This window comes from Acipenser ruthenus, chromosome 41, assembly GCF_902713425.1.
Source record: "Acipenser ruthenus chromosome 41, fAciRut3.2 maternal haplotype, whole genome shotgun sequence".
Lineage (NCBI taxonomy): Eukaryota > Metazoa > Chordata > Actinopteri > Acipenseriformes > Acipenseridae > Acipenser > Acipenser ruthenus.
Window position 1 is genome coordinate 5,589,771 of NC_081229.1, and position 15,999 is coordinate 5,605,769.

At 45.1% G+C, this 15,999-nt stretch overlaps 1 protein-coding gene across 1 annotated transcript in view; it reads right to left on the reverse strand.

Annotated features, from left to right (window-relative positions):
- Positions 1-3,909: 3,909 nt before the first annotated feature.
- Positions 3,910-15,999, reverse strand: part of LOC117964940 (superkiller complex protein 2-like) — a 33,025-nt gene continuing 20,935 nt past the window's right edge. Inside the window, exons 18-29 of the mRNA XM_059010467.1 lie at positions 14,790-14,901; positions 14,426-14,544; positions 13,986-14,123; positions 12,593-12,730; positions 11,424-11,528; positions 10,875-11,019; positions 8,308-8,434; positions 5,769-5,979; positions 5,218-5,328; positions 4,784-5,002; positions 4,414-4,554; positions 3,910-4,151 (exon numbers count right to left, since the gene is read on the reverse strand). Coding sequence (XP_058866450.1) covers positions 3,951-4,151; positions 4,414-4,554; positions 4,784-5,002; positions 5,218-5,328; positions 5,769-5,979; positions 8,308-8,434; positions 10,875-11,019; positions 11,424-11,528; positions 12,593-12,730; positions 13,986-14,123; positions 14,426-14,544; positions 14,790-14,901 — 1,767 coding nt within the window. The 3' untranslated portion in view covers positions 3,910-3,950. The remainder of the gene's footprint in view (positions 4,152-4,413; positions 4,555-4,783; positions 5,003-5,217; positions 5,329-5,768; positions 5,980-8,307; positions 8,435-10,874; positions 11,020-11,423; positions 11,529-12,592; positions 12,731-13,985; positions 14,124-14,425; positions 14,545-14,789; positions 14,902-15,999) is intronic.

Consider the following 15,999-nt stretch of genomic DNA (forward strand, 5'->3'; position numbering starts at 1 on the left):
CTAATACAAGCAACTTCAATTCAGACCAAGAACAGTACAGATCACTGGACTGCTATAATACTTCATCACACTGGCTCAACACAATTACAATTCTCTTCTTAATCGTTAACAGGCTTCCACCACTTTGAGCTCCAATATTCACAGTATTAACCTCTCAAGTCGATTAAGCAAGTATACTCCCTGTATATTGTAAATCTGTGCTGGGTGGCTAAGCACGGTCCTTGCTTCTCTTCTCCCCCAGCTGCGCTTCCTTGCTTCCCAGTTGTGTCTGCTGGCTGGTCGCTTTCATCAAATCCAGAGACCCTGTCGGTGTGTACTCTACATGGGGTTCTCTCGCATGTCTTGTTCTTTTCTCTATCTTTCGTTTGCTTATTTCTGCCACTCTTAGTTCAGTCTGTCTGTGTCCGCTGCCTTGTTTCTGCACTCGGTCTATCTGCATTTGTTTCATACCCTTTTACCTTTTTTTCTTGTGCAGCAGCCTCTCTAATTAGCTTCAGGTGCCAACCCTCAACCCCAAACCAGGCTCTTAGAGCAGTTGTAGTTAGTTTCCATCATTTCTCCAGTGGGATGAAGACTATGACTGGCATAAGCAATCACATGCTTAAACAGTCAGCTTCAACAGCATTACTGGGGAGTTGGTTCCAGACCCTCACAATTCTGTGTAAAAAAAGTGCCTCCTATTTTCTGTTTTGAATGCCCCTATCTAATCTCCATTTGTGACCCCTGGTCCTTGTTTCTTTTTTCAGGTCGAAAAAGTCCCCTGGGTTGACATTGTCAATACCTTTTAGAATTTTGAATGCTTGAATCAGATCGTCTCGTAGTCTTCTTTGTTCAAGACTGAATAGATTAAATTCTTTTAGCCTGTCTGCATACAACATGTCTTTTAAACCCAGGATAATTCTGGTCGCTCTTCTTTGCACTCTTTCTAGAGCAGCAATATCCTTTTTGTAACAAGGTGACCAGAATTCAACACAGTATTCTAGGTGAGGTCTTACTAATGCATTGTAAAGTTTTAAAATTACTTCCCTTGATTTAAATTCAACACTTTTCACAATATATCCGAGCATCTTGTTGGCCTTTTTTATAGTTTCCCCACATTGTCTAGATGAAGACATTTCTGAGTCAACATAAACTCCTAGGTCTTTTTCATAGATTCCTTCTTCAATTTCTGACCTTTGCTGCTGCAACAGTGTTAGCCACTATTTTTGTGTCTTCTGCAAATTTAACAAGTTTGCTTACTATATCAGAATCTAAATCATTAATGTAGATTAGGAATAGCAGAGGACCTAATACTGATCCCTGTGGTACACCACTGGTTACCTCGCTCCATTTTGAGGTGTCTCCTCTTATCAGTACTTTCTGTTTTCTACATGTTAACCACTCCCTAATCCATGTGCATGCATTTCCTTGAATCCCTACTGCGTTCAGTTTGAGAATTAATCTTTTATGTGGGACTTTGTCAAAAGCTTTCTGGAAATCTAAATAAACCATGTCGTATGCTTTGCAATTATCCATTTTCAATGTTGCATCCTCAAAAAAGTCAAGCAGGTTAGTTAGACACGATCTCCCTTTCCTAAAACCATGCTGGCTGTCTCCCAGGATATTGTTACCATATAGGTAATTTTCCATTTTGGATCTTATTATAGTTTCCATAAATTTACATATAATAGAAGTCAGGCTTATTGGTCTGTAGTTACCTGGTTCGGTTTTGTCTCTCTTTTTGTAGATCGGTATTACGTTTGCTATTTGTCTGTCGGTACAACCCCTGTGTCAAGAGACTGTTGCATGATCTTGGTTAGCGGTTTGTAAATAACTTCTTTCATTTCTTTGAGTACTATTGGGAGGATCTCATCTGGCCCAGGGGATTTGTTTATTTTAAGAGCTCCTAGTCCCTTAACACTTCTGCCTCTGTTATGCTAAAGTTATTTAAAACTGGATAGGAACAAGTCGACATGTGGGGCATGTTGTCCGTGTACTCCTTTGTAAAAACCTGTATTTTTTTTTCTTCGTCTATGATTTTGCCATTTGTGTCTCTTAGACATTTAACCTCCTATTTTATATACAGTGCCTATAGAAAGTCTACACCCCCTTGAACTTTTTTCACATTTTGTTGTGTCAGTGCCTCAGAGTTTCATGCATTTAATAAGGATTTTTTCCACTTATCTACACACCATACTCCACACTGGTAAGGGGAAAAATGTTTTTATTGAGAAAAAATTATATAGTAAAAATACAAAACTGAAAGATCATAATTGGATAAGTCTCCACCCCCTGAGTTAATACTTGGTGGAAGCATCTTTCACAGCAATTACAGCTGTGAGTCTGTTGGGATAGGTCTCTACCAACTTTGCACACCTAGATTTGGCAATATTTGACCATTCATCTATACAAAACTGTTCAAGCTCTGTAAAGTTCCTTGGGAAGCGTTGATGGACAGTAATCTTCAAGTCATGCCACAAATTTTCGATTGGATTTAGGTCGGGGCTCTGACTGGGCCACTCAAGGACATTTACCTTTTTATTCTCTAGCCACTCCAGTGTAGTTTTGGCTGTGTGCTTTGGGTTGTTGTCATGCTGAAAGGTGAACTTCCGTCCCAGTTTCAGCTTTCTTGCAGAGGGCAGCAGGTTTTCTTCAAGGACTTCTCTGTACTTTGCTCCATTCATTTTCCCTTCTATCCTGACAAGTGCCCCAGTCCCTGCCGACGAGAAACATCCCCATAACATGATGCTGCCAGCACCATGCTTCACTGTAGGGATGGTGTTCTTTGGGTGATGTGCTGTGATGGGTTTGCGCCAAACATAATGCTTTGCATTTAGCCCAAAAGTTCCATTTTAGTTTCGTCAGACCACAAAACTTTTTGTCACATGCCTACAGAATCTGTTGTGTTTTTTTTGCATACTTCAAACAGGATTCAAGGTAGGCTTTCTTGAGTAATGGCTTCCTTCTTGCCACCCTACCATACAGGCCAGATTGTTGGAGTGCTTGGGATATTGTTGTCACATGCACATTTTGACTGGTCTTGGCCATAAAAGCCTGTAGCTCTTGCAAAGTTGCCATTGGCCTCTTGGTAGCCTCTCTGATCAGTCTCCTTCTTGCTCGGTCATGCAGTTTGGAGGGACAGCCTGATCTAGGCAGGGTCTTGGTGGTGCCATACACCTTCCACTTCTTAATAATCGTCTTGACCGTGCTCCAAGGAATATTCAAGGCCTTTGATATTTTTTTATACCCATCCCCTGATCTGTGCCTTTCAATAACTTTGTCCCAGAGTTCTTTTTAAAGCGTCTTGGTGCTCATGGTTGAGTCTTTGCTTTGAAATGCACTACCCAGCAGAGAACCTACAGGAACTGCTGAATTTATCCTGAAATTATGTGAATCACTACAATTGGAGGCCACTTAACTTGTCGTGTGATTCTGAAGGCGACTGGTTACACCTGAGCTAATTTAGGATTGCTATTACAAGAGGGGAGGACATTTACTGGTGGATACTTAATGCATTTTAATTCCAGGCTATAAGGCAACAAAAGGTGAAAATTTTGAAAGGGGGTGTAGACTTTCTATAGGCACTGTATGTATCATTTGTATTGTGTATACCAAAAGCACAACATGGCTCATTGCAGATCACCAAATGGTTCTAGACTGAATATTTAAGTGTGTTTAATAGTTGGTATGAAGATATGCTCTCCCTATCCCTTTTAATTTTTATCTTTTAACAAAATGGTCCATCATTCAATTGCCATTTTATGTTATAACACATCAGACACGTAGCCCATCAGGACCACCACATGTATCGTGATACATATCATAGTGCAAGCTGCAAACCAGGACTGGATGCAAGAATAGTGTGTGTTTCTAACCCCGGTCACTGTGTACAATTATAAATACATTATACATTACAAACAAGAAGCAGTAGAGAGTATCATTTTCAGTTTTATTGTCCTGTTATCTGTGAGTCACTGGGTGTAGAGGCTGGCTGCAAACACGATGTCTCTCTTGATCATCATGGAGGCCTGCTCCATCTTGGCATAGAGCACCGGGTCACCGATGATGCGCGCAGCATTCCGCACGTCACGGCACGTCTCATCCAATCGCTGGATACAGCGCACTACTATCCCCTCCTGCACATCCGTGAGCTGAGCGATCTCCGAGAAGGGCTTAGAGACAGAACGAGAGAGGGAGTGAGTGAGTGAGAAAGGTGGAGAGAGACAAAGAGAGAGTGTGAGAGACAATGACAGAGGAGGAAGACTGTGAACCACAATCGCCTTCTGCACATCCGCCAGAGAAACAACGTAGAAATACACTGTGTGTGAGAGAGGGACACAGAAATACACAGAGGAGATACACAGTCCCACAATCCCTCTTTACCCAAGTCCTCCTGTATCTCACAAGTAACTACTCTCCCCTCCTCTCACTCACCAGCCCCCGGGCCCAGCAGTGCACCACCTCCAGCAGCCCGAATTTGAACTGCGCCACGAAGTCCTCCACAGACTCGTTCATCCCACAATCCCTCTGTAGGGTCGCAATGCGCTCCGCCACACTCACAATGCGTTGCACACCCTGAGAGAGAGAGAGAGAGAGAGAGCAACGAGAGCGATGACACACACAGGCAGCACTATCAACACTGCACACCCTGAGAGAGAGACACACTGGTACCTGCTGCAGGAAGGTGTTGAGATATAGAGTGAGACACACTGGTACCTGCTGCAGGAAGGTGTTGAGATATAGAGAGAGACACACTGGTACCTGCTGCAGGGAGGTGTTGAGATAGAGTGAGACACACTGGTACCTGCTGCAGGGAGGTGTTGATCTCGGGGGTGACCTGTGTTTTCTGCTGGAAGACGAGGCAGGAGAGCAGGGCCGCAATCTCCTCGGGGGGCAGGTCACTGAGCACGTTCTCAAACACCAGCTCTGTGACCATCAGCTCATGATTACTGATCTCACAGGCCACCCGGCCCTTCAGCTGCACCGTGCAGGAGTCATCGACGTACTTCAGAGTCTTCAGAACCTGGGAGGAATCAATACTCAATCAATAATCCATCAATATCCTGTGTGTATGTCTGTGTGTCATGTGTACGTCTCAGTGTCTGTGTGTCTCTGTGTGAGTCTCTCAGCGTCTCTTTCTGTATCTCTGCGTGTGTGTGTCTCTGCGTGTGTATATCACAGTGTCTCTGCGTGTGTCTCAGCCTGTCTGTGTGTGTCTCAGCCTCTCAGCGCACTCACGTTGATTCTCTGCTCGTACTGAGGCAGCAGGCTCAGGCTCTGGTCTGATATTAAATACTGCAGATGCTCCAGTTCGTCCTGAATCAGCATTCTCTGCTTCAGCCGGGCGTACTGCAACAAAAAAACACACACAGTATTACAGACACACATCACATGAACCAGACTTTCATTTAACATTCAGTTACTGAAGAGCTGGAAAAACACAAGGTAACTTGATCTGCAGAGGCAGATCACTAGATGGCACTGACTCTCAATTCTATAAACTCTTACTACATATATCGATGAGAGGCAACTCCAGCTGAAGAGCTGCCCCTCAATGCATAGTGAAAGCCTCTTCACACAGAATGATCAGAAACACAGTATATATAAGTAACTGCTGCAAGAACCTTTTTCTTATAAATCTCTCAAGGTGCTTTGACTAGGAGTTTCCACTTTAACCTTAAGAAGAGACTTTTGAGGTCCTGAAAACTAGTGATTTTATTTCATAGTTAATCTAATAAACAGCATCACATCCTCAGATCTGTTTGTTAAACCATGTTTCATGTTCGTACCTGTTGTGTGAACTTGGGGCTGTGTGCGCATGTGAAGGTCAGCAGAGTGTCCTGCAGGTGCCTGACCCTCATTGACCCCTCAACCACGTCCAGGTCCTTCAGTTGCAGGTCATTCACAGGGTCGAGGGGCGTGATCCCGTCGGGGTTCGACTCGGCCAATCGCAGCAGCTCCTGCGTTGCCTTGGTAACAGCCTGGCCTGGGGGGTCCAGTCTGTACAGAGGGTGAAGCACACCTATTAAACACTCCACAGTGCTGAGATTAGAACTTTCAATGACAAATGTTTCGACTAGAAGTCTTTCTCAGTGTCATCAGTGTGTCAAAGCACCTAATATTTATTTTTTTTCTTATTGCATTACTCATATTCTGTTTTTTTGTTGTTGTTGTTGGTAAATCTGTGTTAAGAGGCTTTCACTATGAGTTCAGGACTTTGAACGCCGCTGCCAAGGACAGTATAACGAGAACATGATGGGAGACTACATTTGGGGGCTGATTCGTGAAAGTGATTTACAGTATAATCGTAAATCTCGAAAAACTACTCACTTCTAAATCTTTTGTAGTCATTTTTGTATTACTTTAGTATAAATATATGTTAATTTGGATTCATATGTTGTTTTTTTCTGACTTTATGTGAACGAAAAGACACAAATTTGCCCGTTTTCTCATTGGAAATAGGTCAATTTCAAAATATCACTGTCTGGTCACAAAAGCAAAGTTTGTGGGGAATAATAGCCATTTTCTATACTTTTGAGGCATAAGCAATTAGGAAATAACACTTACTACCCAGGAACAAAAATTGTGTTACATAGTGATTAGTTGAATGGAGTCCACCTGTGTGCAATTAAGGTGTTTCACATGATTTCAGGTTAAATACACCTGTCTCTGGGAGGTCCCACAGTTGGTTAGTACATTTCTTAACAAAAACTACATCATGAAGACGAAGGAACATTCAAAGCAAATGCGGAATAAGGTTCTTCAAAAGCACCAATCAGGTGTAGGATATGAGAACATTTCCAAGGCATTGAATATCCCCCGGAGCACAGTAAAGTCCATTATTAAGAAATGGAGAGAATATGGCACAACTGTGAATCTGTCTAGAACAGGCCGTCCTCAAAAACTGAGTATCCGGGCGAGAAGGGCACTAGTCAGGGAGGCCACCAAGAGACCTATGGCAACTCTAAAGGAGTTACAGTCTTCCACGGCTGAGCTGGGAGACACCGTGCATACGGCAACAATAGCCCGGGTGCTTCACAAAACTGCCCTTTATGGGAGAGTGGCAAAAAGAAAGCCATTATTGAAAAAAAACTCACATCAAATCTCGGCTAGAGTTTGCCAGAAGGCATGTGGGAGACTCTGAGACCAAGTGGAAGAAGATTCTATGGTCTGATGAGACCAAAATAGAGCTTCCTGGTCTCAACGCTAAGCGCTATGTTTGGCGCAAGCCTAACATCGCACATCATCCTGAGAACACCATCCCTACCGTGAAGCATGGTGGTGGCAGCATCATGCTATGGGGATGCTTCTCTGCGTGAGGGCCTGGAAAGCTTGTGAAGATAGAGGGCAAAATGGATGCAGCAAAGTACAGAGAAATCCTGGAGGAAAACCTGCTGAAGTCTGCAAGAGACCTGGGACTTGGGAGAAGACTCATCTTCCAGTAGGACAATGACCCCAAACATACAGCCAAAGCCACACTGGAGTGGCTTAAAAACAAAAAGGTCAATGTCCTGGAGTGGCCCAATCAAAGCCCGGACCTCAATCCAATTGAGAATATGTGGAAAGAATTGAAAATTGCTGTTCACCAAAGGTCCCCATCCAACTTGACGGAACTTGAGTAATTATGCAAAGAAGAATAGGCAAAAATTGCAGTGTCCAGATGTGTAAAGCTGTTAGAGACTTATCCAAATAGACTCATGGCTGTAATTGCTGCCAAAGGTGCCTCTACCAAATATTGACTCAAGTGGGTGAATACTTATGCAATCAATTATTTTCTGTTTTGTATTTGTAATTAATTTAGAACAATTTGTAGATTTTATTTTTCACTTTGACTTTTTTTGTGCTGATCAGTGGCAAAACTCCTAATTAAAGTCATTTTGATTCCATGTTGTAACACAATAAAATGTGGAAAAGTCCAAGGGGGGTGAATACTTTTGAGAGCCACTGTATATCTAGTAGTGCAACAGTGCAAGGATAGTGTATCAGCTGAGGATCCAGTAACGTGGTGCTGAGGTCAGGAGAATACAGTGCATAGTAAGTGCAGTCTAAACAAGTGAGTCTTGAGGAGGCTTCTTTCTTTGGCAAGCTGTATTCACAATCCCGACTCTTTTTCAGATGCAATACATTACATACTGCCAGACATGTTCACATATTTAAGTTCTGCACAAGGGACAGGTTCTAGTTGCTTTAATGAAATAGATTCCACCCAAATAAAAAACTGCTTGGGTAGAACAGAGAATGGAAGTTGATTTTATGAGACAGTGGAAGTTGTGCTGAAGCTCAGGAGAATCCCCTCTGCTTTGCGCTACACTGTCAGGCTCCACTCACTTGAACCTGGGCATCTGCCTCTTGTTGTAGTCGTCGATGATGCGCTCTGCGTTGATCCGCAGGGTCTTCACAGTGATGCTGGAGATGTCTTCCGCTTTCAGCTTCTCCACTGTGTGGCTGCAGGGTCCTGAGTGAACAAAACAGGACTGAGACGGGCCGTGAACCACGCACTTGTAAACAAGCTATATTTCTGCAATTTTTTTAGTGTTTCCTTATTTTGTACTGGTTCTTTCATATTCTACAGTATTAATGCACATAATTCTAACAACTACATGAATAACTGTATTTTCGCTATTTTCATATTTAAATGTGTTAAGTTTTGGTTAATGTGTGTGTTCTAAACCAAGGAAAAGGTTCATTTTGAGCCTTGTTCAAAATATTTAATTTCCATGTGAGAGTGTGCATGGAATGGAGTTAAATGTGGGTCTTGATTGGTGGGCTACTCAGTTATTCAATCTGGTTGAACTGCTGCAGGTGTGTATAAAAGGCTGCCACTGACCTGCATGTTCTCTCTTGTAGAGGCTGGAGTTTAAGAAGGAGCCCCAGTGGGTTGCTCTTAAAAGTGTCACTGTAAATTTGTATTACTTGTTTCTGGAACACCTCGTAGCTGGCTGCACTCATACCTATTTTCCCACACCTCTGCTGTTGCTTTCAACAGCTTCACTTCTCCCTCCTTCCCTCTGACTGTTGGTGTTCCCCAGGGCTCTGTCCTCGGACCCTTGTTATTCTCTCTGTACACCTCACCTCTTGAAGCTCTAATTTCTTCAATTAACTTCCCCCACCATTTCTTTGCTGATGACATCCAGATTTTCTTTTCCTTCCCTTCTTTCACCCCTGACCTTTCCTCCCGTATAACTGCTTGCTTGACTGCTATCCAATCTTGGATGGCATGCCAATACCTCCTCATCAATCCATCAAAAACTGAAATCCTTTTCTTCCCCTCCCGTTCTTCCCCCCCTCCCACCCCCACCATTTCATTTCCTCCCCTGTCCCTCATTCCGGTTAACTCTGCTCGCAACCTCGGTGTCATCTTTGAGGCAACCCTTTCCCTTGCTGATCATATCTCGGCCACTACACGCACCTGCCGATTCCACCTATTCAACATCCGCAAAATACGTCCCTCCATCTCTTTCTCTGCCACTAAACTCCAGGTTCATGCTCTAATCTTCACCCGCCTCGATTACTGCAACTCCCTCCTCCTTGGCCTTCCCTCCTACGCCTTCACACCACTACAGCAAATTCAAAACGCCTCTGCCTGTATCATATTCAACCCTCCCCCACTCCCCTCTACCTCCCCTCTTCTCCACCAGCTACACTGGCTCCCTGTTTACTATCGCTGCTTATTTAAATTCCTTACCCTAGTCTACAAATCCCTCCATGGTCTCGCCCCACCCGATCTGGCTGCACTTATCACTTACTATGTTCCCTCCCGTCCCTTACGCTCTCAAACTCTGTTGTCCCTCTCGGTCTCACTCTCGCCCTGTGCCCAATCCTCTTTCCGTTCCTTTTCCCTCCTGGCTCCCCTTTATTGGAATAAACTCCCACTCCATATAAAACAGTCCCCTACACTACGCAGTTTTTGCTCCTCCCTTAAAACTCATCTTTTCACCCTAGCCCATCCCACTGCGTGTCCTAGCCCCTAACCCCCGGTTAGGACCCTGCTTGCTTGCCCAACCCTGCCCTAGCCTCTGTTCTCACTGTAGCACCACTCTACTTACTCACCCTTGCCCAATAAACGTACCTTCTTCCTTCAGCCTTTTCTTTTGAATGTACTGTTTAGTTTAAAAATTGTTCAGCGCCTTGATTAAAGGCGCTATATAAATAAATATATATAAATAAATAAATAAATAAATTTAAAAAAAAGAATTCCTTTATTTTTGTTAAATAATTACGCTTAGTTGCATAACTATTTCAATGTCTGTCTGCTGCTTCTAGTGTCAGTAACACTGATGAAGGCACTAGCTGAAATGCTTGTCTGCTTGACTCAGTTTCTTCTAGTTTCAGTAACACTGATGAAGGCACTAGCTGAAACGCTTGTCTGCTTGACTCAGTTTCTTCTGGTTTCTGTAACACTGATGAAGGCACTAGCTGAAACGCTTGTCTGTTTGACTCAGGTTCTTCTAGTTTCAGTAACACTGATGAAGGCACTAGCTGAAACGCTTGTCTGTTTGATTCAGTTTCTTCTAGTTTCAGTAACACTGATGAAGGCACTAGCTGAAACGCTTGTCTGCTTGACTCAGTTTCTTCTAGTTTCAGTAACACTGGTGAAGGCACTAGCTGAAATGCTTGTCTGCTTGACTTTCTTTCTTAAGTTTCTTCTAGTTTTTTTTATTCAAGAAGTGCAATATATTTCCTGGGAGTGAGGCATGGAAACCGAGAGCTTTCCCTAACCCTAACGTAGGACCAGATTATCATGTTTTTAAAGGAAAATACGTGTTTGCTTCAAAGCTGCCCATTCGAGCCCTATGTAACAAACAGAATTCCGAGCTGCACGGAATGGTTTACAGTTAGCAGCAATCCCTTTAAGACTGCTGTCCTGTGGGAGGAGGGTTGCAGCGGTTTCGTACCGTCAGGTAGAAAGACCCTCGTTGACAGCAGCTCCTCTGGGGTTGGGGTCTCGGCCCCTCTCTGTGCCCCCGGCCTTTCCTCCTCTTTCTGTCTCTCGCACAGAACCAGGGTGGTGAACGTCCTGCTCATCGCATCTGAGGAAACCTAAAAAATATTTAAAAATTGGACAGAAATTAAAAAAGAAAAAAGGTGTGTGCACCATTATTAAAGTTTTCCATAGTAAAATCACAGTAAAGTGTGATAAATCACAGTGAAAGCATGGTAAAGTGCATCAAGGTGTAATAAAGCACAGTGAAAGCATAATAAAGCATAGATAAGCATTGTATAGCAGAAATAGATATGGTAAAGACTATTAAAAAAAGCATAGCAAACCAAGGTAAACTATGGTAAATGCATATATCCATAGTAACACTGCTGAATTACTGCAGTGAACTTTTATAACTGAAGGGAACCAGGGACATTCATTCACCCCCAGCGCCAGCTACAAATGAACAGAAACAAAGCATCTCCATACGGTGTGATTGAAAACAAGAACACAGAGAGCGGACCTGGAGAATGAGTCCCAGCGCGTTGCTGTGCACAGAGTTAGTGACGAGCACCACCCTCCCTGCTGACAGAGCCTTCAGTCCATTCACCGACTCCATCACACGCTTCTGAAAACACAGGACACACACACACAGAGATACTCAAAAAATAAGAAGAAACCCTGGAATGTATATACTGTCTATTGGTATGTGCATTCATAAGAGTTATTACTAATTATTTATTTAACCTAGTGTAGTACCAGATATCATGTTTTAAAATGGACGCTGTATGGACAGACAGAATCTGATACGCTCACTGACTTACGCTAAATAATGTCAATACCAAGTTTCATGATAATTGGATAAGCGGTTCTCTAGATATGGGTAAAAATGTGCAGTGTGACAGCGTCCGTCTTCACTACACACCCTTTGCAGTCGGGATAGGTAAGGAATATGGCACGATATCGCCGTGGCTCAGGGTGCGTTGTGAGGGTGTGTGTCACTGTGGGATATCGCCGTGCCTCAGGGTGCGTTGTGAGGGTGTGTGTCACTGTGGGATATCGCCGTGCCTCAGGGTGCGTTGTGAGGGTGTGTGTCACTGTGGGATATCGCCGTGCCTCAGGGTGCGTTGTGAGGGTGTGTGTCACTGTGGGATATCGCCGTGCCTCAGGGTGCGTTGTGACGGTGTGTGTCACTGTAGGATATCGCCGTGCCTCAGGGTGCGTTGTTAGGGTGTGTGTCACTGTGGGATATCGCCGTGCCTCAGAGTGCATTGTGAGGGTGTGTGTCACTGTGGGATATCGCCGTGCCTCAGGGTGCGTTGTGAGGGTGTGTGTCACTGTGGGATATCGCCGTGCCTCAGGGTGCGTTGTGAGGGTGTGTGTCACTGTGGGATATCGCCGTGCCTCAGGGTGCGTTGTGACGGTGTGTGTCACTGTGGGATATCGCCGTGCCTCAGGGTGCGTTGTTAGGGTGTGTGTCACTGTGGGATATCGCCGTGCCTCAGGGTGCGTTGTGAGGGTGTGTGTCACTGTGGGATATCGCCGTGCCTCAGGGTGTGTTGTTAGGGTGTGTGTCACTGTGGGATATCGCTGTGCTTCAGGGTGCGCTGTGAGGGTGGGTGTCACTGTGGGATACCGCTGTGTCTCAGTGTGTGTGTGTGTCCAGTTCTCCATGGTTAGCGCTGGCTGTACCTGCAGTGCTGCCCTGGTGTGGGTGAGCTCCTGGACGGCAGCGTAGTAACTGACCAGGTCACTCAGCTGACCCACATTCTCCACCTCCGGCAGACTGGACAGAGACTGGGTCAGGGAGGAGATGCCCTGCTCATGGACCTGCAGAGATAGGGAGAGGAAATCAACATAGAGGAGCAGAGAGACCGGGTTAGAGAGGAGAGAGAGAGAGCGAGAGAGAGAAAAGCAGCATGAGGAGACCCTGCACTCTGTACAGAGACTGGGTCAGAGAGAGGAGAGAGAGGAAATCAACATGAGGAGACCCTGCACTCTGTACAGAGTCTAGGTCAGAGAGAGGAGAGAGAGAGAGAGAGGGGGAGAGGAAATCAACATGAGGACACCCTACACTCTGTACAGAGACTGGGTCAGAGAGAGGAGAGAGAGGAAATCAACATGAGGAGACCCTGCACTCTGTACAGAGACTGGGTCAGAAAGGAGAGAGAGGAAAGCAACATGAGGACACCCTGCACACTGTACAGAGACTGGGTCAGAGAGAGGAGAGAGAGGAAATCAACATGAGGAGACCCTGCACAGTGTACAGAGACTGGGTCAGAGAGAGGAGAGAGAGGAAATCAACATGAGGAGACCCTGCACTCTGTACAGAGACTGGGTCAGAAAGGAGAGAGAGGAAAGCAACATGAGGACACCCTGCACAGTGTACAGAGACTAGGTCAGAGAGAGGAGAGAGAGGAAATCAACATAAGGAGACCATGTACTCTGTACAGAGACTAGGTCAGAGAGGAGATGTTCTGCTCATGAACCTGCAGGGGTGATGAGTAGAGGCAGTCCAAACCTGCGGACAACAGAATTCCTCAGAAATTGCAGAATTTGAAATCTTCCACAGATTTGGTGTCTTCCACAGATTCGCTGTATTCTGCAGCCACATCATCATCATAATTATCACGAACAGACTGCTAAATACATAACAGGTACGGTTCTAGCTTTGTTAACTTGACATGTTTTGTCTCCTTCAAAAAGTAGGAGTCAATTAAAGACTGGAGTTTAAGAAGTCTTATGTAATGTGATGTTTTTGTTTAACAGTTTCCAAAGATTTTACTAACAAATTTTACTTAACCCATACAGTGTTTGATATGCTTATATTTACGGGAGATACATTTTTAGAAGCCATTATTAATACAAAAACTAAACACATAAGATGCTCTACAGAACACTCCACAGATATCTACTGAAATTCTCCAGTTTTTTGCAGATTTTCCTGCAGATTTGGACTGCCTCTAGAACATAAGAAAGTTTACAAAGGAGAGGAGGCTATTCAGCCCATCTTCTCTAGAGATGCGAGAGACAGAGAGGAGAGAGAACATCAAGATGAGAAGAACAAGACCTTCTCCCTCGGTACCTTGGTGTCCTTGCGTGTGTGGAACTCGGAGAAGCTGCGTTTCATCATGTCCTCCACGCGCAGAGCCTCCACTCGCAGCAGGTTCAGTATCATGGTGTAGGTCAGCCTGAACTGAGACTGGAGCAGAGTGGGCTTACCCTGTAATCAATACAACACAGCACATTGCATTACAACACAATACATTGCATTGCAACACACAGCACTGCACAATAAATACAGTACACACACACTGTAATACAAAACAATACAATACACACACACACAGAGGTCAGCATGAACTGATAGTAGAGCAGAGTGGGCTTACACTGTAATCTGCACAGCATGCTGCATTACAATGCAACACAACACAATACACTGCATTACAATACAATACAACATACACACAGCACTGCACTCTGCCCGTCAGACCCACAGTGTCTCTCACAGTCCCCTGATCTCACCAGCATCATCTTGTGCAGGTCTGCCATCTCGTGCACGCCCCCCTTGCACAGGATAATCACCGTGCCCGTGGGGTCCAGACCTCTGCGTCCTGCACGCCCCGCCATTTGGATATACTCCCCTAGAGAGAGAGAGAGAGAGAGAGGGGTTTAACACTCTGAATATCCTCCCCTAGAGAGAGAGAGGGGGTGGAGGCAGGTTAACAATCTGAATATACTCCCCGGGTTCTCAGTGTGTCTCTGTGTCAGTGTGTGTCTCTGTGTCAATGCCTGCATGTCTCTCAGTGTCTCCATGTCTGTGTGTCAGTATGTGTCTCTATATCTGTCTCTGAGATTGTCTATGTGTGTCTCAGTGTCTGTCTCTCACCTGGCAGCAGGTCTCTGAAGGCAGTCCCGTCGTGTTTTCGGATGCTGTCGAACACCACGGTCCTGGCAGGCATATTCACCCCCATGGCAAACGTCTCTGTAGCAAACAGGACCTGCATAGCAAAGGAAACACACGCAGAGAGAACAGGAAACAAACACAGAGCACACGAAATGCACGCAGAGCGCACAGGAAATACAGACAGCACAGGAAACACACACACAGAGCACAGGAAACACACAGAGGACAGGAAACAGAGAGAGAGAGCACAGGAAACAGAGAAAGCACAGGAAACAGAGAGAGAGAGCACAGGAAACAGAGAAAGCACAGGAAACAGAGAGAGAGAGCACAGGAAACAGAGAAAGCACAGGAAACAGAGAGAGAGCACAGAAAACACACGCAGAGCACAGGAAACAGAGAGAGAGAGCACAGGAAACAGAGAAAGCACAGGAAACAGAGAGAGAGAGCACAGGAAACAGAGAAAGCACAGGAAACAGAGAGAGAGCACAGAAAACACACGCAGAGCACAGGAAACAGAGAGAGAGAGCACAGGAAACAGAGAAAGCACAGGAAACACAGAGAGAGAGAGCACAGGAAACACAGAGAGAGAGAGCACAGGAAACACAGAGAGAGCACAGGAAACACAGAGAGAGAGAGCACAGGAAACACAGAGAGAGCACAGGAAACATAGAGAGCACAGGAAACACAGAGAGCACAGGAAACACAGAGAGAGAGAGAGCACAGGAAACACAGAGAGCACAGGAAACACAGAGAGAGAGAGCACAGGAAACACAGAGAGAGAGCACAGGAAACATAGAGAGCACAGGAAACACAGAGAGCACAGGAAACACAGAGAGAGAGAGAGCACAGGAAACACAGAGAGCACAGGAAACACAGAGAGAGAGAGAGCACAAGAAACACAGAGAGAGAGAGAGCACAGGAAACACAGAGAGCACAGGAAACACAGAGAGAGAGAGAGCACAGGAAACACACAGAGCACAGGAAACACAGAGAGAGAGAGAGCACAGGAAACACAGAGAGCACAGGAAACGGAGAGAGAGCACAGGAAACACAGAGAGCACAGGAAACACAGAGAGAGAGAGAGCACAGGAAACACAGAGAGCACAGGAAACGGAGAGAGAGAGAGCACAGGAAACACATGCAGAGCACAGGAAACACGCACACGAGACAGAGAGAGAGAGATGTTTTACTG